This window comes from Topomyia yanbarensis, chromosome 2 (assembly GCF_030247195.1).
Source record: "Topomyia yanbarensis strain Yona2022 chromosome 2, ASM3024719v1, whole genome shotgun sequence".
In the NCBI taxonomy this organism is placed as follows: Eukaryota; Metazoa; Arthropoda; class Insecta; order Diptera; family Culicidae; genus Topomyia; species Topomyia yanbarensis.
The window spans coordinates 41,522,463-41,543,152 of record NC_080671.1 but is presented as its reverse complement, the minus strand read 5'-3'; the positions used below and the strand labels follow the sequence as shown (position 1 = coordinate 41,543,152).

The 20,690-nt window shown below is 37.5% G+C and overlaps 2 protein-coding genes and 3 non-coding genes across 10 annotated transcripts; 3 read left to right on the top strand and 2 right to left on the bottom strand.

Annotated features, from left to right (window-relative positions):
• Nucleotides 1-4,725: 4,725 nt before the first annotated feature.
• Nucleotides 4,726-4,797, top strand: Trnae-cuc (transfer RNA glutamic acid (anticodon CUC)). Its single transcript has one exon. It is a non-coding gene; the product is annotated as a tRNA-Glu (tRNA).
• Nucleotides 4,798-5,804: 1,007 nt separating this feature from the next.
• On the top strand, nucleotides 5,805-5,876 carry Trnae-uuc (transfer RNA glutamic acid (anticodon UUC)). The gene has a single exon. It is a non-coding gene; the product is annotated as a tRNA-Glu (tRNA).
• A 5,813-nt stretch (nucleotides 5,877-11,689) lies between these two features.
• On the top strand, nucleotides 11,690-14,443 carry LOC131683403 (glycine--tRNA ligase). 6 transcript variants are annotated; one of them, XM_058965350.1, is made up of 5 exons: nucleotides 11,690-11,835; nucleotides 11,890-12,181; nucleotides 12,241-13,921; nucleotides 13,985-14,172; nucleotides 14,243-14,443. In XM_058965350.1, exons 2-5 carry the CDS (start codon nucleotides 12,119-12,121, stop codon nucleotides 14,351-14,353), a joined length of 2,043 nt encoding a protein of 680 aa, XP_058821333.1. In that variant the 5' UTR covers nucleotides 11,690-11,835; nucleotides 11,890-12,118; the 3' UTR covers nucleotides 14,354-14,443. The 6 variants fall into 6 exon arrangements, with proteins under 6 accessions (XP_058821333.1, XP_058821334.1, XP_058821336.1 ...); XM_058965351.1 differs by having other exon boundaries at nucleotides 11,691-11,835; nucleotides 11,893-12,181; XM_058965353.1 differs by having other exon boundaries at nucleotides 11,691-11,843; nucleotides 11,953-12,181.
• A 215-nt stretch (nucleotides 14,444-14,658) lies between these two features.
• Nucleotides 14,659-14,730, bottom strand: Trnae-cuc (transfer RNA glutamic acid (anticodon CUC)). Its single transcript has one exon. It is a non-coding gene; the product is annotated as a tRNA-Glu (tRNA).
• A 472-nt stretch (nucleotides 14,731-15,202) lies between these two features.
• Nucleotides 15,203-16,778, bottom strand: LOC131683404 (short-chain specific acyl-CoA dehydrogenase, mitochondrial-like). The gene is made up of 2 exons (XM_058965355.1): nucleotides 16,550-16,778; nucleotides 15,203-16,478 (listed from the first exon to the last, which is right to left on the bottom strand). Exons 1-2 carry the CDS (start codon nucleotides 16,575-16,577, stop codon nucleotides 15,301-15,303), a joined length of 1,206 nt encoding a protein of 401 aa, XP_058821338.1. The 5' UTR covers nucleotides 16,578-16,778; the 3' UTR covers nucleotides 15,203-15,300.
• Nucleotides 16,779-20,690: the final 3,912 nt, after the last annotated feature.

Genomic DNA, 20,690 nt, shown 5'->3' with positions numbered 1-20,690 from the left:
AAAACAGTTCGCCAGGCACGTAACTATCATGCCAAAAATATCCAACGATCCAGCGCATCACCATCAACACCAACGCCGATACCAAAGGTTCTTTTCAGAACCACCATTATTACCATAGAGAATTATTTGAAAATTTCCCATTCAAACGTGATTCTGTTGAATATTATTAGATTTAAATTAACGTCTCGAATTGAAATCACGACGCTCCGGTTATGTGACAGACATTACCCACCCATCTTTTTTTATTGTGACCACGACACCCCATTTCAATATTTCTGAATGAACAGAAGGTCGAGTTTGGAAAGTTTGTAACTTTCATTGTACTTAACCAAATTACACAATGTTCGCACTAATGATTCAGAAATATGATCAGGAATCTTCTGTTAGATTTGTAAGTATGTATAATTTACATGAATAAAGAAAAATTGATTTTCAGGAATCAATTATTATCTGTTCTTCCATTGGCCAGTACTACGCGACTTCCTCATGCTAACAATTAATTTCATCGTTAGCCATCTCCCTCACCAAGGCCAACAACGCCAACAAAACCGGTCCTTTTCAGGACCACCATCATTTTTGTAAAGAATAATTTGAAATATTCCTCGCCCAAATCACCTTTTGTCCGAAAATTCCAATGAGTATCAACATATTTGAAGAACGTGTTCCTTATGTATTCTACATCTCTCCGGTTATGTCGCAGACATTACCCACCCATCTTTTTTTATTGTGACCACGACACCCCATTTCAATATTTCTGAATGAACAGAAGGTCGAGTTTGGAAAGTTTGTAACTTTCATTGTACTTAACCAAATTACACAATGTTCGCACTAATGATTCAGAAATATGATCAGGAATCTTCTGTTAGATTTGTAAGTATGTATAATTTACATGAATAAAGAAAAATTGATTTTCAGGAATCAATTATTATCTGTTCTTCCATTGGCCAGTACTACGCGACTTCCTCATGCTAACAATTAATTTCATCGTTAGCCATCTCCCTCACCAAGGCCAACAACGCCAACAAAACCGGTCCTTTTCAGGACCACCATCATTTTTGTAAAGAATAATTTGAAATATTCCTCGCCCAAATCACCTTTTGTCCGAAAATTCCAATGAGTATCAACATATTTGAAGAACGTGTTCCTTATGTATTCTACATCTCTCCGGTTATGTCGCAGACATTACCCACCCATCTTTTTTTGTATATCTTCGATATTTTGCAATATTATGGAAAACTGATAAAACCTATCAACTTAGTCCGTCTTCGACTACGTTCTTCACATAAATGGAGTGCTTTTAGTTCATTAAATCGTGTTTATATTATTATATTAACCCATTCCTGCCCATGTTGTTTGTGGACAACAACGTTTTTAAACAGCTATAACTTTTGATTGAGGCATGATTGGCATGCAAAAGCAAGTAAGGCTTTTAATTTGAGTACTAGCAGTTACAAGGATCAGCTCTAGAACTAAAGTTATTGCAGTTAGTCTGATTGGATTCCAATGGAGCAGTGCTGCCAGGAACAGTTGAAGTTGACGACGGTAAATGATTTGTTGATATATCTTCGTTATGTTGCAATATTAATGAAAACTTATAAAACTTATCAATTTAGAGTACCTTTGGCTACGTTTTCCACGCATGTGGACTATTGTAAAAATTCTAGGATAATCGTATTGAGTATTAGAAGGTAAAAATTGAGCAGCTTCTAGCTCTGCGAGGGAAGCTCCTATCATTATGAAAAATGGCTTTTCATGTTTTTGGGCCCACTGCTTTCAAGAAAAAATCGTTTTGAAATTCTACACGCACTAGAAAAAAGTTGGGCATGAAAGGGTTAAGTAGTGCATGCACTATATTATTAACCCGTTCATGCTCACCTTTTTTGAAATAGTTGCTGGCAAGCGGCAGGCTATTGAAACATTATACTAGGCTACCCACCGTAACATGCCCGGTTCACCAGAAAAATAGTGTGGGGACATTTCGCTAGAAATATCGAAAACCAATTATCAATTTTTTTCAGTAATATCAGCACTATGAACAAATCTGTTGTCATGTTCAAGAATAATAATTCTTGAAATACCAATTCGGCATTCATATTTCCACTGGAGGTCGCACTCCTGAAAACATTGATCTAAAATGAAAAGAAAAAGCGCGTGAGTACTTAGCTAAATCACAATGTCTACCAAGATATATCCTGATTCATTTCCCCACCTACTAACACCAATCCTATCCTGCGACACTTGTGGATGATGCAGAAAATTCCTCGGTCATAATAGTCACAAGTGTCGAACTAACATTCCTTCCCATCCCAAAATTGACCTGCATGCGCGTGGCCATCTACGTTATTGATCTTACTATAATCTTAGTCTCTTTAGGTTGCCCGTTGAGTATGATGTACTACTCCCAAGTTCCATACAATTGATTTAATATGCAATTTCAACAGGCTTTGATCAATCGCAGGAAACTCACGGGCGCTCAATTAGACTAAGCTAGCTTTCTCCATGCATTTTTTTCAAAAAACCCATACAAACTTGGAACACGTTAGTCCGGTAGCTAGATTTGATCGATTTGGCTTAAATTTGGAGCAGAAATCAACTCAGAGGGGAGCGCCACGATTTCCAAAAAATCGTATCTTTCTGGGCAGGCTAATATGTCCCTAGCGAACACACACGTAAACTGAGGTATGTCAAATATTGTGAGTTATAATAAGTTATTTGATTTTAAAATGATATATGCGCTTTTCGTTGTATTATCGCCATAACTGAAGAACACCAGGGAGTCCGTATTTACCAGTGATCGGAATTGGCCTATTTTCAATTATTATAATAATACATAAAATCATATCGGATCTTTTTATCATGCTCCATAATCATATCTTCTGCATTTTACTCTATGTCTTTAATTAATTAATTAGTTTTCAGACAGGATCAAAAGCTTTTGCAAACCTTGACTTTATTTCTTTTTCAAGATGAGTTTCGAATCACTTTCATTTTAATGGGACTGAACGTTCCTATGGAAGCCTTTCGCCCAATTTGGTGAACTTATGATGTAAGCCTTCATTCGAAATACTGTGGTTCTGGAACAGTTGATAATTTAGTCACCATCTCCAAAGGGGACTTGTGGGCGTGGAACAACAGAATAGTTGTAGTTTTATCATGAATGTTGCTGGAAACCTACTAACAAATCGCGTATACTAAATTCATAGTATAATTTGTAAATATCAGATGACACTTGATTGAAAAGGTTTTGTTTCTACGGTAATGTTAGTAAGAATCTCGAAAATTTGCTGCCACATCCAAATGTCTCGAAGGTTGGAGACCGTTGTTGTTATGAAATTAGCATACACAGCATCCTGAAAATTTGGGAAGAGTTTCAGATAGTGAAACATAATTCATTTTCCGTGAAGCAAAATGAGACATTGTTCCAAAACAGTACATAAAATACTGATTTTATTTCTTACGGGATAAATGACATGAAGTGTGATGCAATTTTGTATAAAAAATTATTGTAAATAAAACATACGAAAATTTGAAACCAAATTGAGTTAACGTAAATAAAAAGCGCACATTAAACTTGGGTAATACACATTTTTCGACGTTTTTCAGCATTTATTATCAAATGCGCCAGTTCAATACGTTGCCTCAAAATGATTGAATGGCTCGTTTCCAATGAAACGTACAATACCATTCGAGCCGAGCCGTTGAACAAAGATCCCTCTAAGAACGGTTGGTTTCAAAATCGTCCAATGAAGGACGTTCGTTGGACCAATTTGGACAACGTCCAAATAACCGTTCAACGAACGTCCATCGTTGGACCCGTGTTGAACGATTTTGAAACAATTTTTTGGACGTCTCACTGGGATAGCAGACGCTACTCTATCCAACCGTTTCAAATGAGTGGGGTGATAATAGAACCACGGCGAAAATAGGCGCAAAACCCTAGTTTATATCATACTACAAAAATAATTGATGATGAGTTCGCAAAATATTTACATATGGTCGGTATTAAGTCAGACCGGACTAAGTCGCAAAACATCAAAAAATGAGATAATGATAGCGCTGGATAAAGAATTTCTTCAGCTACATTCGACTTTTGCCAAATATGGAATATGTAACAATAACCAAGAATTATAGCAAAAATAAATTTATAATTATAACGTAAAGGATGCTTCGGTTCAAACTTTAAATTCGTTTTTCTCGAAATCAATATATTGTCACTTAGTCCGGTCTGACTTAACACCGACCATATGTGATTGTTTAAGCCTCTACTCCGAGGAGTATTAAGGCCAAAAATCAGCAATCCCCAAATGACAAATGCTCACGGTATGCTTATTGTAGTACACCCAAGCGTCGCCGAAGAATTAGGCAATCCATTGGACGTTTGTTTGACAATTCAGCGGTGGGTTCTGTCAACAGGTCTACTCCTGCGAACAGAAAAACTCGTCCGACAAACATCTTTCGTTAGTCCGATTCGGTTGATGTTGGATCGAATCAACGATATTTTTGGACGTCGCACCCCTCGGAGTAACGTCAGAAGAAATAAACAAGAAATATTCAGCTTATTAGAAACGTCTCATGGATTGCCTAATTGTGCTGATTCAGTGTGAGATACTGGTGATTACACCCACGTCTCTAGTAATTATTTTTTTTTGTGATGGAAAAAAGTAGAACAATACATAAATAATTTCTATACGACCACTTTCTAACAGAACACCTTCCCATCGTAAGTCCCATATTGTCTAGTGGTTAGGATATCCGGCTCTCACCCGGAAGGCCCGGGTTCGATTCCCGGTATGGGAATTTTTTTCTCATATTTTGTTTATATTTTATGGAACCAAACCACAGGACTATTACCTCAGCACGAAATGACAAATATGAAATAAATCGCGTTACGCATTTATTTGTAATTATGAAGCCTATTATGGTTCATTTTTCACCTTCGCTTAACTTTTAAACCAGATTTACCGCGGTTTGTTAAACCGGACTTAAACGTTTAGCGAGGATGAAGAAATCAATCCTTAGTCGTTTAGCTCAATAGGGTCAATAATAAAACACAAATATTCGCAACATATACTCCTAGTAGTAGTTTTCAAGAAAAACCGAAACTGCGAGAGGTAGAACATAATTGCAATAAGCCAAAACGTTCTCTCATTCTAGTCTTGTCTGTACCTGCTTCCGTTTTGGGTCATTTGAAAAAATAAACGAATACTTTGCTCCAAGCAAAAATGATCTTAACAAACAGGAAAGTAAGATGAACTTTTGTAGCAAAAAGATATTCTAACTTAAAGGCCTGTTTCACACTAAGATGATGCAGAACGAAGCATGTTTGCCCTGATTTGCACATTATCGCGTAACTTATAAACCCTGGCTTGGCGACGTTGTTTACGTTAAAAACTTCTATACAATAGTACCCTTGTTCTTTTGGAGTGCATTGATCAGTGATAAGAAAAACTGGTATTGTGTATGGGGTAGCCGTATCCAGCCCCGCGCGCACATTCATTTTAATGACCTGATTATTAACGACGATTCTGTGTAATATGATTCCTTAAAGGGAGCATGTGGAGGTTTGTTTTATTACTTCATTAGAAGTAGTCATGGCGACATTTTTTCACACTATTAACAAACTGCCGTTCCCGACGGGAAGAACGATTTATGTTATACCTACCACCGCAAGCACCGGTTTTGCGGCGTCCAACGAGCACATCAATGATTTGAATTGGACCAACGGGATTGATGGTGTACGAAATTTCAACTCGAACTTTCTATTGGCAGTCTTGGACAAATCTCTACAATAAGGATACTCGTTATCCCATATGGTCTAGTGGCTAGGATATCTGGCTTTCACCCAGAAGGCCCGGGTTCGATTCCCGGTATGGGAATATTTTTTTGGGGAGAGATGCTACAGTATATATTAATGTTTAGATGTTTCACACAATTTGATTGTTAATGAAATTTGTTGGTTCTTTGGCGTTAATTAATTGTTATTTGTTCTGAAATAATTTCCAATGCGACCTAAGTAACGATGAGTTTCTTTGTGTGAAAAATATGTTAATACATTTGCACTCAGCTGAGCATTGCGGTGTATTTTATAATCTATGCCGCGTGAGAACCTACCTATCAAAACTATCAAATCATTTCGCTATCCAAATCAGTTGCAATGCAAGATTAAACAAATCAACAAACACTACAAAGTGACATGTCACATATGTATTGGAAGTGGATTAGCTGACTCTCATACAGAAAAATCAACTTCCTCCCCTGTCCAACCCTTCAGAATGTACACCAGGAAGCAAGTGTGATCGATTTAGTAAACATGCCAAAAAGTTTACTAAACAGAGTAGTAAATGTTTACCAAACAGCAATTTGAAGAATAGAAATGCAATGACAAAATCAGCGACTTCTGTATCTCGTGTCGTTATATGCTGGCGCTGGGGAAATGTCATAAAAAATTACCGAAGCAAATACCAGCAAAGAGGCTGATTCGTAGATTTGAATGTTTTCCGTTTTACATAGGGTAGACAAGCCCTTATTCATCTCATTAGTCAGAATATCACACTATTTTGATTGTAACTCGGTTTACAGTGATTGGATTGCGCTAAAATAGGAATCAGCAGCCTTGCTTCGTTTCTAAGAAACAGTCTGGTTTGAAAAATGAAAAAGTCTAGCGTTTGAGCCAAACAAAAACTCGAGTACAACGCATCCTTATGCATCTTACCATTTGACCTAATGCGTTGAATAGAGAGAGCAGACACTGCTCTAACACAGACTAGCAGGCATAACACTCGAAAATAATACTTCTTCCTCTTTAACGGTCATTTTAAATATATTTGTAGTTGGGACTGTGGCCGCTTTAGAAATTTTGGCGCCACTGACATATGAACAAGCATATGGGGGATATACCACTAGTGAAAAATTGTTCCCAAGCCTGAGGGTCAACCCACCAGCAAACAAGTGTTTGGGACCGTGAATAAAAGGTAGAGCTAGTGTTCTGGGAAAATTGCTGGATCGATATTTTTAAAGGGAATCCCCTCATAGTGTTATATCTGTTAGTCTGTGGCTCTAACTAATGCATTTAAATGGGTGGGATGAAAACAGGAGCTAAGATGAAGTAGGGGACAGTAGGGTAGAAGGGTATAATACGCCCCATCGGGGCAAAATGCCGCTCTTAAATTCCCAGGATTCCTGAATTATCTAAAAAATAAAAATGACTGATAGTAGTATCGTTTTATGAAATCAACGTACTATTGTCGTTTTCTTGACAGTGCACTACACGTGTAGCACCAGGTAAAAACGAAAACGCCATAAGTTAGTGTGGTATTTTTAATATTTTGCGAAACAACAATATACACAAAAGTTTCAAAAGAGCTACTTTGATGTAAGCTCCCACTTTTTCCAATAATATTACAACTAATTAGAAACAGTCGGATTTTATAGAACTATTTCAAGTAGGTTACTAGAATATTATAGTTACTATCTTAGTTTTTAGCTTGGCTTTAAACTATGTGTGTGTGTAGAATTATTCATGTATTCACAACAGCTCATCACCGACCAAAACGCCCCACCCATTGTTGTGGGGCACACTCACCGATTGCTGTGGGGCATGTCATCCTCTTGTTGTGGGGCATATTACACTTTAACCGGGAGCATTTTACCCTAGGTGAAAGAAGAAACTAGAATTTAGGCATCTTTGAAAAATGTTTAATAATACTTGTATCAGGATGTTTTTAATGAAAACTGAAACGGGTACTAATTTCTAACTAATATAACAATAAATTAGAGTAGTTGGTGCGGAGATCATAGTGTCGAATGGTGAAATATAGCTATTTTTGCTTAAGGGGGCGTATTAGACCTGTTTACCCTAACTCTATTGCGCGTGGCAATAAAAATTGGATTCGAACCGCACTGTGCACCCACAGTTTGTAGAGAACAGATACGCAAAGAATGTAGACACAGTTTATAGAGAACAGTTGCGCAAAGAGTGGAGTCAAAAAAAGGTCTACATATCGAGCACAATTGGAATCCATTTCTGATACCTCTGCAGCAAAGTTGGATTCTAATTTTGCTCGTGACGTACACGCAGAATTTTATTTATGCATCGATAGCATACTTTTCTATCTGCCTCTCGTTTCTTCTGCTGTACGTTTTATGTAGGGTTACCAACCGTCCTTATTTTAAAGGACATGTCCTTATTTTCGAGGTTTTTGGAAAGCGTCCTTATTTTACTTCAAATGTCCTTAATTTTAGTCGCAAATCTTGGCATATACAGGGTGGTTCAACGTGAAGTTTTTAAACAGAGCATTTTCTAGTAGTTAACGGGTACTAACTGCAAACTGTCATGCTATTGTAGTTTAGTACTGTTTGCCATTTCATAATGGAACGACTTACACTGGCTCACCATCTTCAAATTATTCAACTATATTTCGAAAATCAGCGACCTGTGGGAAATGTGTTTAGTGAACTTCAACCATAATATGGTCGACATCATCGGCCAACTGACTCAACTATTCGCCATACAACCAAAAAGTAAGCGTTGTAGTTCTTGTTATTGGATGATTAGCGTACAAATCCACCACATCCAGCACACAGTGAAGAAAACAGCGGCCAACATTACTCGAGTAATTAGCCAGATACCACTTGAAATACTCGAATCCGTCATCAAAAATTGGACCAGTCGAATGGACTACCTGAAGCGCCAACATGTTCAATATTTAAAAGAAATTGTTTTCAAACAATAAATGGCAAAAAAATGTTCTTTCGATTGACAAATAAACAACTCGCGATTTACTCCATTTTTCAATTTTTTTACCAGATTAAAAAAAAAACGTCATGACGAATCACCCTGTATTAAATTATTCAGATCTACTTTTATCCAAGAGAAATAATTTCAATTCCTTCCAGCGATTTTTTTGCTAATGCATACTTTTTGCTACTCATGGCAACCAAAATTTGTTTTACTCAGAAGTAACCAAAATTTGTTGGATAGCTCAATATGAGGTTTGGCCAAAGTGGTATGTATCTTCGTTTGGTATTGGCACTACATCATTCTAATTTGTCTCGATTGAGACATCCCAGTTCAACCGCTGGAAAATTAGTTAGAACTCAGAATTTTTTTCAGAATTCTGGCTCAAGTGACATAACTGGCATAACATTTGGCAGGGATGTCCTTAATTTGCTCTCAGTCCATTTGGTAACCCTATTTTATGCATTAGACATATTCGGTCTATCCACTCATTGAATGCTTACAAGAAGTATATGCTAGAAAATGCATAAAAATCACCCAATTTTTTTAATTTTTCCTCCACTTTTTTATTAGAAATGTGATATATGCGTGAGTAATAAAGTGTAAGTATTGCCAATATGTGATTTTTGTAACTCCATCATCTAGTGAGGGGAAAAGAGTTCGAAAGCGTAGTGTTATAAACAAGAGTATTTTATACTACAGGATTATTTTTTGATAAGTATATTTCCAATAATCCATACGCACATCATTGCAACCTTCAGTGTCATTTTATTTCATAAGAGAAGATTTGCAAGCTTCTGCTAATGAGATTCATTCACTTATAAGTGACACACACTTCTTAGTAAAACTACCTTTTCCAGATTTTGATTTTTCGGGACTCTGATCATCAACGATCTACCGGGATATACAAAAGATTATTGTCTCACTGTGATATAGTTCATCTATGACAAACCAAGCGAACACTAGACACTAGAAATTCGGTTTGATGAGATTTTGCAGAAATAGGAAAAGCTTCGATAGAATCTGATAAGAAAAATTCCAATTTTTGATTTTTAAAGAGACTTATAAGAAATAAAAACAATAAAAGTATTTCTGTGTATATCTGCGCTATAGTGTGCTAATAGTGTAATTGAAGTGTCGCAGACCCCCAGCTTTTATTTATTGGATCGCAAGTAAACACAACTATCTTAACAGCGTGTCGGTTTTACCCTAACTGAAGGGTTTTACCCCAACAGCGAACATTTTTTAAGAAAGCAATAAAAAACATTGAATTTCTCAAACTCGTCTTCAATGCACCCAGTTGATCATAGGAAAGGCCGATAATATACGAATTCATGCAAAATCGAACGGAATATAACAACTATTCTGAAGTAAGTTCCCCTCGGTTCTTCTAATAAATTCTTCTCATAGACTGGTTGGGTCGACTGGTCTATCTATGAGAATACCATCTCTATCACTTGAAATACATGTGCTTAGATCACAGTTTTCAATTCAGTAACAAGCAGCTGGATTATTCGCACTTTGAAAGTGTGGAGTCCAGGTGAATGGGAAGTGCGCAATACAGCTTTTGCATAGACTTTTCTACGGCTCATGTACGTACACGTCACATGACACAAATATCACTAGCTGGTGGAAAATAATAAATAAAGACGGCAAAAACAAATGGGATTTGTTTTCAACCATGAAACTGCAATAGTGTTCGTGAGACCGACCGAAAAGAACTCAATTATTGCTGACAATTTAGATACTGAGATCAGATACTGGTAAACAGATACATATGTCAGAGCATTCAAAAAAAATCAGAGTATTCTTTTCGCATAATTGCTCAGTTCACTAAAAAACATGACAACAGTAGCGCACCTGGATATCCCACCCAACTACCTTCGAAACCGTTAGGGATTTTTACACAAGTTGAATAATTAAGATGGACGTCTGTTCTCTGTGCTTCAACTTTATTAAGAATAATTGCTACAAAGCCGTAAGTCGAGTTATTAAAGTAAGACAGAGAAAGTTAGGGAGAATATAAAAAATAAAGTGAGTCGAAAAAGTAGTCTACAGAACGGCGACAAGATTAGGCTCGCAACCTAAAAATCGAGCATTTGGACTGCATCGTCTCAGCTACAGTTCGATGGACCCGGGTGATCCCCTTGATTTTTAGACCAAATTCATAATAAGTTCCCGTCCGTTTGCTTTGTAATTTTTCTTAGGATACCACAATAATTCTGAAAAGCAAATTCAGAAAACAAGAGATTCCACCTCAATACTGAGAAGTATTCCATCATAATATAAATCCTTCAAAATCGTAAACACATACATGAATTGACTCTATTTCGAAACACGAAAAATATTAATTGGTAATTAACACACTTCATTCCTTAGGAATCGATTTACGAGTACCAGAATCGTGAAACCTGCCATGGTATCTAACTAGAATCTGGTATTTCTCCATTTGATTTTGCGAACAAGTTGGACTATGAACAAATATGCAGTACTCCTCCGTAATGAAAAAAAAATTGGTTAAAACCTGAGACGAGACATGTAAATAGCAAAAATCGAACGTCAAATGCAGCCAGGGGGTACTGTCAAATGCAGCTAGTCCTTTTTAACTATATGAGGCAAACAGAAAGGCTATGCGAGACGAACGATAGTGCTGGGTGGGACGTGAGTGCGGATACGAAGTAAAACTTAACATCTACTGCAGCCCGGGGTAGCTGTAAAATGTAGCTATAGTCCATTTAAAATACGAAAGGCAGAAAGCGTGGCTCTGCGAGACGAAACAAAAAGAAAAAAAAAGAAAGCATCTATCCGCAGCTCCTGTCCCCGTTGCTCACAGATTGGAAATTTTATTTTTTCCGTGTATACTATCTCGTACGCTAATTTGCGCCACCTATATGCCAACTTTAAAAGCTACGATTTGCGTTTCACCATTCATACTATTTTTCATACGCACATGTGCGATCATGCGAAAATAAAATTCCAAACACGTCCGTGGTGTGTGAAATCTGTCACAAAAATTAATTCGAATCGTCGGCATCAGACGAGCGAACGGAATAAGCAAAAGTGCTGACGTGAATGTGCTGGCCAGATTTGTGAATCTAGTAAAAAGGTTGTAATTTCTGTTAAATGCAACAATCACTTTCAGCTTTTCTTAGTAGGATAGTACAGTTTCGTACCGGTTGTGCTGTGACCTTAAAGCAGGCCTCATTTTTCTGCAGCTCGACGCTATTAGGTCAGAAATTTCATCATTCTGCTCAGCCGAATCAATACTGTCTGCAGCACCGAAAGTACCTTAGTCATCAAGCCGCTGAAGCAAGCCGTAAGAACTGGGGTTCTAACAAGAAACATCGGGATTTAAAGTTGAAACAACAGCTGTTGGAGAATATGTCGCTTGATCCGAAGATTGAGGAAATATTGGCTCCGCTGCGGCAAGCCGTTAAGAAACAGGTGAGATATTCTCAGGTTGTGCTAATTAAGGAATTAACTATTTTGTGTTCATTGTGCAGGGAGACCTGGTCCGCAAACTGAAAAGCGAAAACGCTCCTGAAATCGATGTAAAGAAAGCGGTCAATGAACTGAAAGTTCAGAAGAAGATTTTGGAGGAGAAGGAACTCAGCTTGGCCCCCGCTGTTGCCACTTTTGATCGCGCTCGAATGGAAGATCTCTTAAAGCGTAGATTTTTCTACGATCAAAGTTTTGCCATTTATGGCGGAATTACCGGTCAGTATGATTTTGGACCGATGGGATGCGCACTGAAGTCCAACATGATTAACACTTGGCGGCAGTTTTTTGTTCTGGAGGAACAAATGCTGGAAGTCGATTGTTCGATTCTGACTCCGGAACCTGTACTGAAAGCTTCTGGGCACGTTGATCGATTTGCGGATTTGATGGTCAAAGACGTTAAGAACGGGGAATGTTTCCGTTTGGATCACTTGATTAAGAATCATCTGGAGAAAATCTCATCGGCGAAAGATGCGACTGCGGAGTTGAAGGACGAGTGTACAGATATCGTTATAAAGTTGGATGGCATGAACAAGGCCGAAATGGCTGCGATCTTGGAAAAGTTTTCGATGAAAAGTCCAATCACTGGTAATGATCTTACGGAACCGATTGAGTTCAATTTGATGTTCGGAACGCAGATTGGTCCGACTGGACTGGTAAAAGGATTTTTACGGCCGGAAACTGCCCAAGGGATTTTCGTTAATTTCAAGCGATTGTTAGAGTTCAACCAGGGAAAACTTCCATTCGCTGCTGCCCAAATCGGTAACTCTTTCCGTAATGAAATTTCGCCTCGATCGGGGTTGATTAGAGTTCGGGAATTCACCATGTGTGAGATTGAGCATTTCTGCGATCCGCAGCAGAAAGATCATTCGAAGTTTGAGAACGTAAAGGACGTCATGATGACTCTGTACTCGGCTTGTAACCAAATGGATGGAAAAAGTGCACAGCAAATCACGATTGGCGATGCCGTTGCCAGTGGACTTGTTGCTAACCAGACTCTGGGCTATTTCATGGCTCGCATTCAACAGTTTATGCTTAAGATTGGAATTCTGCCGGATCGATTGCGATTCCGTCAGCACATGGGCAATGAAATGGCCCACTATGCGTGCGATTGCTGGGATGCTGAATGTTTAACCAGCTACGGTTGGATTGAGTGCGTTGGCTGTGCCGATCGCTCGGCATACGATCTTACGCAGCACATGAACGCAACTGGAGTCAAGTTGGTGGCGGAGAAAAAACTTCCTGCTCCGAAAACGATTGAAGTTACAGAGGTAGTACCAAATAAAGCAGCTATTGGGAAAGCGTTCAAGAAGGAAGCTAAAAATATAACCGACTTGCTGGCGAAATTGAGCCTGTCGGATGTGGAAACAATTGGTCAAAGTTTGTCCGCTTCTGGCGAGTACAATCTGAATCTAAACGGAACCGACGTGACTCTCAAGAGTGACATGATAGCCGTCAAAACAAACACTAAAACCGTTCACGTCGAAGAGATCATTCCTAGCGTGATCGAACCGTCGTTTGGAGTTGGTAGAATTATGTACTCACTGCTGGAGCACAGCTTCCGAATGCGTGAAGGCGACGAACAACGAAGTTACTTCTCTTTGCCTCCTGTGGTAGCACCACTCAAGTGCTCAGTTCTTCCGTTGAGCAACAATGCAGAATTTGTTCCTTTCGTTAAAAAGATCTGTAAGTTTTCTGTAATGTTATACTAAATTCGTATCAATTTATTTGATAATTGTCGTTTTGCAGCATCTGCACTGACCAGCGTTGACGTCTCCCACAAGGTGGATGATTCTAGCGGATCGATTGGTCGACGATATGCCCGCACGGACGAAATTGCCATTCCATACGGAATTACGATCGATTTTGACACCTTGAATGAACCGAACAGTGTTACACTACGCGAACGAGACTCTATGAAGCAAGTTCGAATCGCGGTAAGTGTTTTAAGATTTACAAACCAATACTGGATAACTCCTAATACCTAATTTACTATCAAAATAACAGCTGGATCAGGTGGCAGAAGTCGTACGTAATCTATCGACCGGAAAACTTAGCTGGGCGGATGTGGAGAATGTGTATCCGAAGTTCGAACAACAGGAAGCAAGTTCTAAATAAAGCTTTTCGATCAGCATAGGCTACTTTTTACGAAAGATTGTTTATGACTTAATACGCATTTCTCCATAAGAAATAAAATTTATTTAACAACCTGTTCCGTTTCTTAATTGCTTGTCAACAAATGTCCGAACTACCAGCCTTATTCTGCATTACGATGGATCGCTTTTTCGAACGAATGCAATTGGCATTCTCAATAACGCTAGCAAATGCAGTCGTAATGCAGAATAAGGTTAGCGAAATATGAAGAAACTATTTTTAGGTTACAATTGGAAAAAATCAATTTACTGAAAAACAAACCAAAAAATTTCCCATACCGGGAATCGAACCCGGGCCTTCCGGGTGAGAGCCGGATATCCTAACCACTAGACAATATGGGACTTATAAGTGAAACAACAGAATGATTAATATAAATGAAGTCTCAGTAAACTTTTCTTCACTTGTGTAGAAGAAACATGTCGAACAGTACCGACCAAAAAACTAGAATCTACATATGAATGAGTTTACATTACAATCTTGAATAAGACCTGGCTAGGGGCTAAAAGTGTTATATTCTGTCTACTGTTCTGACATAGACTAAAAATATAACAAAAACTTAGTCACTAACAAAGCATGTACCCCTTTTGAAGACCTATAAAAACCGTTTATTGCTGTATATGTGTCAGCCAATTAATATTGTCACAACTTTGAAACTTTTCCAATTTGAAAGCCTGACGATATGTGCCAGATCTCAGTAAATTAAATGTCAGATATTTCAATTTTGACAGCTGGAATATCGGCCCTTTTTATAAACGACTCGAGAAATTGATTCAGAAATAGTAAAAATCGGTAAAGAAGGAATTTTCTAAACAATTATGTATAAAGTAAAATATTGTGCAAATATATTGTCTACTCATAACGTGTCCCTGAACCACAATACCAATAACTTCATCGAACAAATCAAAGTTGTGCTACTCGCCCTGCTCTCTTATCACGTTTTCCGCCACGATTGTCTTCTGTACATCAGTCACCCCGCCATAGATCTCCGTTATTCTTGCGTCTCGGTAAAACCGCTCTGCCGGCATATCCTTCACGTAGCCCATACCACCCATTATCTGCTGACAATTATGCGCGGCGTAAGTAGCCGTTTCACCTGCAATCCATTTGGCCATCGCACAAGATTTGGTAGCCTTCATGCCCTGATCGAGTTCGACGGCTGCCTTTCGAACCAACAATCGGGAACTTTCAATTCTTACCGCCATTTCGGCTATTCTGGTCTGAACAGAAGTCCGTTTCAGCAGCGATTGACCAAATGCGATCCTCTGGCCAGCGTATTGAATGGCAGCTTCAAGTGCCGCCTGTGCTATTCCCAAAGCCTGTGAGGCGATGCCTACCCGAGCACGATCAAGCTGTTCCATAGCTAGCCTAAACCCACCGTTATGCGATCCGAGCAAATTTGATTTTGGGATGCGAACATTATCCAAACACAAATCACATGTAGAAGTCGCTCGAATACCAAGCTTATCTTCATTGCGTCCAACGGTTAGTCCATTTGCCTGTTCGAAATCTATCAGAAAGGCGGCAATTCCTTTGTGCTTCAGGCTGGGATCAACAGTCGCAAAGACAATGCCACACTTTGCCTCAGCAGCTGAGGTAACCCATGCCTTAGTACCATGCAGGATCCAGCTATCGCCGTCCTCCACGGCTCTGGTACTTAAAGCCGCCACATCCGAACCTGCGTTCGATTCACTCAACGCAAATGCACCTATGGTACTATTGGAATACTTTCCGAAAAATAACTGTTTCTGCTCCGTAGTCCCCACTCGGTTGAGCAGATTCCCATACAGACAGTTGTGTATCGACACAATCGATCCGGTGCTTCCACATCCCCGGGACAATTCCTCGACGATTAGCGAAAGTGCAAGCATAGTCATTCCGGAACCTCCGTACGCCGAATCCACCGTAACACGCATGAATCCCAAATCGGCTAGCTTCGAAATCTGTTCAAAGGGGAACCGACCGTTCCGATCCAGTTCAGACGCTATGGGTTTTAATTCGCGATCGGCAAAATTGCGGCATGTTTCCTGAATCACTTGCAATTCCTGAGGTAGTTGACATATACTGAAGTGTCGGATCCACGATTTGGGCGCTTTAATTGGAAACAGATTTACAGGATGTCAAATAAGCTGAACACTATTGAAAAAAATTTAAAGCCTTTACCTAACGGCGGCAGTACTTTGAGGAACATATTGCTGGAATGACAGGATATAAGGACGTTAAATGCGCTGTCAGTCTATCATGATAAGTGATGACGACTTTGCATATGATGATATGCTAAATTGCTATCGTTGGACAGCAACATACGATAACAAGCACCAATCGGGTGATGTTCCTGGTATTATTAAACTTTTTTTTTTGATTGATATTAATCTGACGCATACGGCGGTACGAATGAAATCCTGCATTATCGACTTTATGAAGAAAACAAAAGTCCCTACGATTTTTTTCTTGCATGGGTAAAATTTGAAGAATACACAGCAAATCAAAAAATCCCAAACAGGTTTTTTTAGCTTTAACTTAGGTGACCGTACACTGAAAATAATCTTCACAATAAAACCATATAATTAAACATCACTTCCATGTTAAGAAGCAAAAGAAATGATTTACATTTGAATTTCACATGAAAATCCATTAAAAAGCATTTCATGTGGTGTTTCAAATTAAATTCATACAAATTCCACGTGGATACGGCATATTTATCCATTGAATGTTTGCCATGCTATTGAGTCGTAAAGTATGAACTTCCCGAATAGAAATGTACAGTAATAAAACCATAATTTTCACTGTGACAGTACAGTAATTTTACAATAATTTACAGTAAGTTTTAGTGTTATGTTACAATACAAAAACAATAAACTTTAACGTTTTTACAGTAAATTTTAATGTAAAATAGACTTTTACAGTAAAAAAGAGGGGTGGTTATGTATCTTAACATTAAAAAATCGATTTTTCTTCATGCATTTTTTTCTTGAAAACAGTAAAATTTAATGTGAATTTACTGTATCAGTTTTTTGCTGAACAGTAAAATTTATTGTTACATGAAATTTTATTGTGAATCTACTGTGAGAACTTTGTATCGAACAATGTTGAAACAGTAATAACTATAATATTTATTGTTTAATGATTGTTTCTAGGGTAAATGCTATTGTAAAATTCCCATTTTCAGCCTGGAAATGTACTTTAAGTAGCTGCACATTTTTGTATTGTTTCGGAAGGATAAATTTAAACAAATAACATATTGTTGCAAATTTCAGATTGTCAGAATACGCGCAAGCAACAAATAACGAATATAAACTGGGCAATTGGATTATCGCTGTCAATGATTGGAAATATTCAAATTTGTTCTTCATTGTTTGTTATAGCCATTAAAAGGGCTTTTAATTTAACAATAATAACATGCATAATGGAACAATTAGTTAGCTTCAGTGATCAAATGCAGCACTCATCGCAGCGCATTGTCAACAGTACCGATTGCTACTGCTGTTCTTTACGTTCGATGGGTGAATGAAGTCGCTCGAGGAATGATATTCTTAAAATAGTCGAGGATGACGTCATTCATAGAAGCGTAGTGTGCTGGGTGCTCAAATCTGTCGTACGAGACGCTATAGGCACGATGTTATTTGTCTGGCAAAAGAGCAACATTAATTGGGGCAACTGACAGCTGACAAAAATTACCCAAGGGAAACGCAGATTTTTTGTTTTCTTTCATAAAAACGCTTTTAATCCACCTAACAGTGTGATGAGACATTTCTTATAACTCTTATCACTCTCTTCGGATATTATATCGTTTGAGAACATTTAGAACTTGATGCTTCGCGATGTTTTTGATAACACATACTACATGGGATAGTGGCAGGACTCAGAGAATCACTCAAATCAGCATAGGACAACATCAGTGCTAGAAATCTCAAACCAAATCAATGGGAAGGCGAAAAAATGGCCCATAAAATAGACATACAAACGAATTATTGCTAATGCTCTGTTAATAAAATATCTAAATTCCTCAATCAATGCATTGTGGTGGGAAAACTGATTTTTCTAAAGGGGTTATGTATATTGTACTGAGCCAAAAAAAATCGATTTTTTTTTAATCGATTTGAAGTTTATACTTTACTCAAATTTCCAACGCGACTGAGAATCTGAGAATTAAGAAATCAACGCTTTTTCTTTAAAAAACCCACCATTCCACTATGGGTCACAAGGGCGGTTTTTCGGTACAAAAATCAATAACTTCCAAACCGTTCATTTTAGAGAAATTATGTCTGAGAGAATATTTTTGGAAATTAAATTTTCTTACTTTTAAAGCAAAATGTAGCTAGGGTGGTCCTCTCAAACATTATTTTCGAAAAATTATGTTTAGAACTAAATGGTGTAGCAAGGTACTTACTTCAGCAAAGTTGTAGAAAAATGTTTTTCAAGTAACATTTTCAAATGCATCAAAGTTATAGCATTATAGCATTATCGGTTTTCATGTTATAATTATTTTTCTTCTTTATCTTAGGGTGTCATTTTAGTGTTTCTGAAAAAGTCAGTTTTTTAACTATAACTTTTTAAATAGTTAGTCTATCTTCATACTCTCTATGAACCAATTTTAGTACTTTTCATTGCGCATATTTCTGCTGAAGAATGTGAATCGATATCATTTTTCGTTATCGAATTACGATCATTTTTTTAAATAAAAATGATAGTTTTCAATGACCTCTAACTCAGAAGGTTGCAAACACTAGCAGCTAAATTTGTACTCTTTCGAAAGTGCATCAAAAATACTGTAAAATATCTCAAAATCAACTTTTGTTTTTTTGTCATTCAGCGAAAAATGTTGACATCAACATTATGATTAAATGACATCAGCATACGGCTGTTTTTAAGGGTCTGGTCATTGCCATTTAGAACCTGCTTTACTAGATCAAAAAGTCGAGTTGTTAAATGATTTTTTGAGCTTGTCAAATATATGTACACAAATATTGAAAACGTTAGGCTCAGACAGATATTTATTTTACTATTCTACGTAACTACTTTATTATCATCGTCATCCTCATAATTATTATAATCACAATCATCAACATCATCAGCATCGTCGTCGTTATAGTTATCTGAATCGTGTCTCTTTTCTCAAAGTGCTAACTCATTTAATATTGAACTTATTTCAGTGCGTTTACTGTATCGGGATCTTCTAACTGCAAGAACCGGATTAGACGAGTCCATTGCTCTAAAGAAAACATCTTCCATGTTCGCGACTTTTGAACAATTTCTACCGTGACTCAGTCGATCGTTCCGAGCCTCAGCTCCTTGTTCGCTCATGAAACTTGTTGGTAATGGAAGTGTTGACATAATATAAAATGTAGCGCATTTTGCCTTAAAAAGCAAATGAATTAAGGATTACCTTTCATTCTGTTCTAAGTAAGCGACGAATTTCTGTGAATGCTGGTTTGGGAGGAAGTGCAGTTTGAATCTTTTGTAGGAACTGTTAACGGCTTCTCAAAATATTTCGAATTTTTATCGAGCACTTTCGTCTCAATTCGATTACTGTCTTTCCAAAATTGATCAAACCTTTTACATGTTTTAATTGTTACAGCTTTTGCATTCTGAGTGAACTTATTTTTTTCATTTTGTCCCACATCAAATTATCTCATTATTTCCTCAAACACAACTTTTATTTTATTTTTATTTTCACCTTTGGCCACTTTCCAGAGATCGAACAACTTTATTTTATCCATTTTAACAGCACTAATAATACAAAGCACTACACGCGTTGATCAAAGCAGTCGTCGGCTACTGCGATTCGATTCATGAATGAGATTGATACCAATTAAACTGTCACGACTCGTGGTGTTGTTGTTTATATTTGACATCGAAGGGCAAAAATGCTGACTTTGATTTTGAAATATTTTATAGTATTTTTGATGCACCTTCAAAAGAGTACAAATTTAGCTGCTAGTTTTTGCAACCTTCTGAGTTAGAGGACATTGAAAACTATCATTTTTATTTTAAAAAAAAATGATCGTAACTCGATAACGAAAAATGATATCGATTCACATTCTTCAGCAGAAATATGCGCAATGAAAAGTACTAAAATTGCTTCATAGAGAGTATGAAGATAGACTAACTATTTAAAAAGTTATAGTTAAAAAACTGACTTTTTCAGAAACACCCTAAGTTAAAGAATAAAAATAATTATAACATAAAAACCGATAGTGCTATAACTTTAATTCATTTGAAAATGTTAACTGAAAAACATTTTTCTACAACTTTGCTGAAGTAAGTACCTTGCTATACCATTTTGTTCGAAAAATAATTTTTC

Coding starts and splice junctions, on each gene's coding strand:
- LOC131683403 (XM_058965348.1), top strand. CDS start 11,861: ATGCAACAATCACTTTCAGCTTTTCTTAGTAGGATAGTACAGTTTCGT. Junction 12,182..12,240: donor GGCAAGCCGTTAAGAAACAG/GTGAGATATTCT, acceptor TTCATTGTGCAG/GGAGACCTGGTCCGCAAACT. Junction 14,173..14,242: donor TGAAGCAAGTTCGAATCGCG/GTAAGTGTTTTA, acceptor TCAAAATAACAG/CTGGATCAGGTGGCAGAAGT.
- LOC131683404 (XM_058965355.1), bottom strand. CDS start 16,577: ATGTTCCTCAAAGTACTGCCGCCGTTAG. Junction 16,479..16,549: donor CAAAGTACTGCCGCCGTTAG/GTAAAGGCTTTA, acceptor TTCCAATTAAAG/CGCCCAAATCGTGGATCCGA.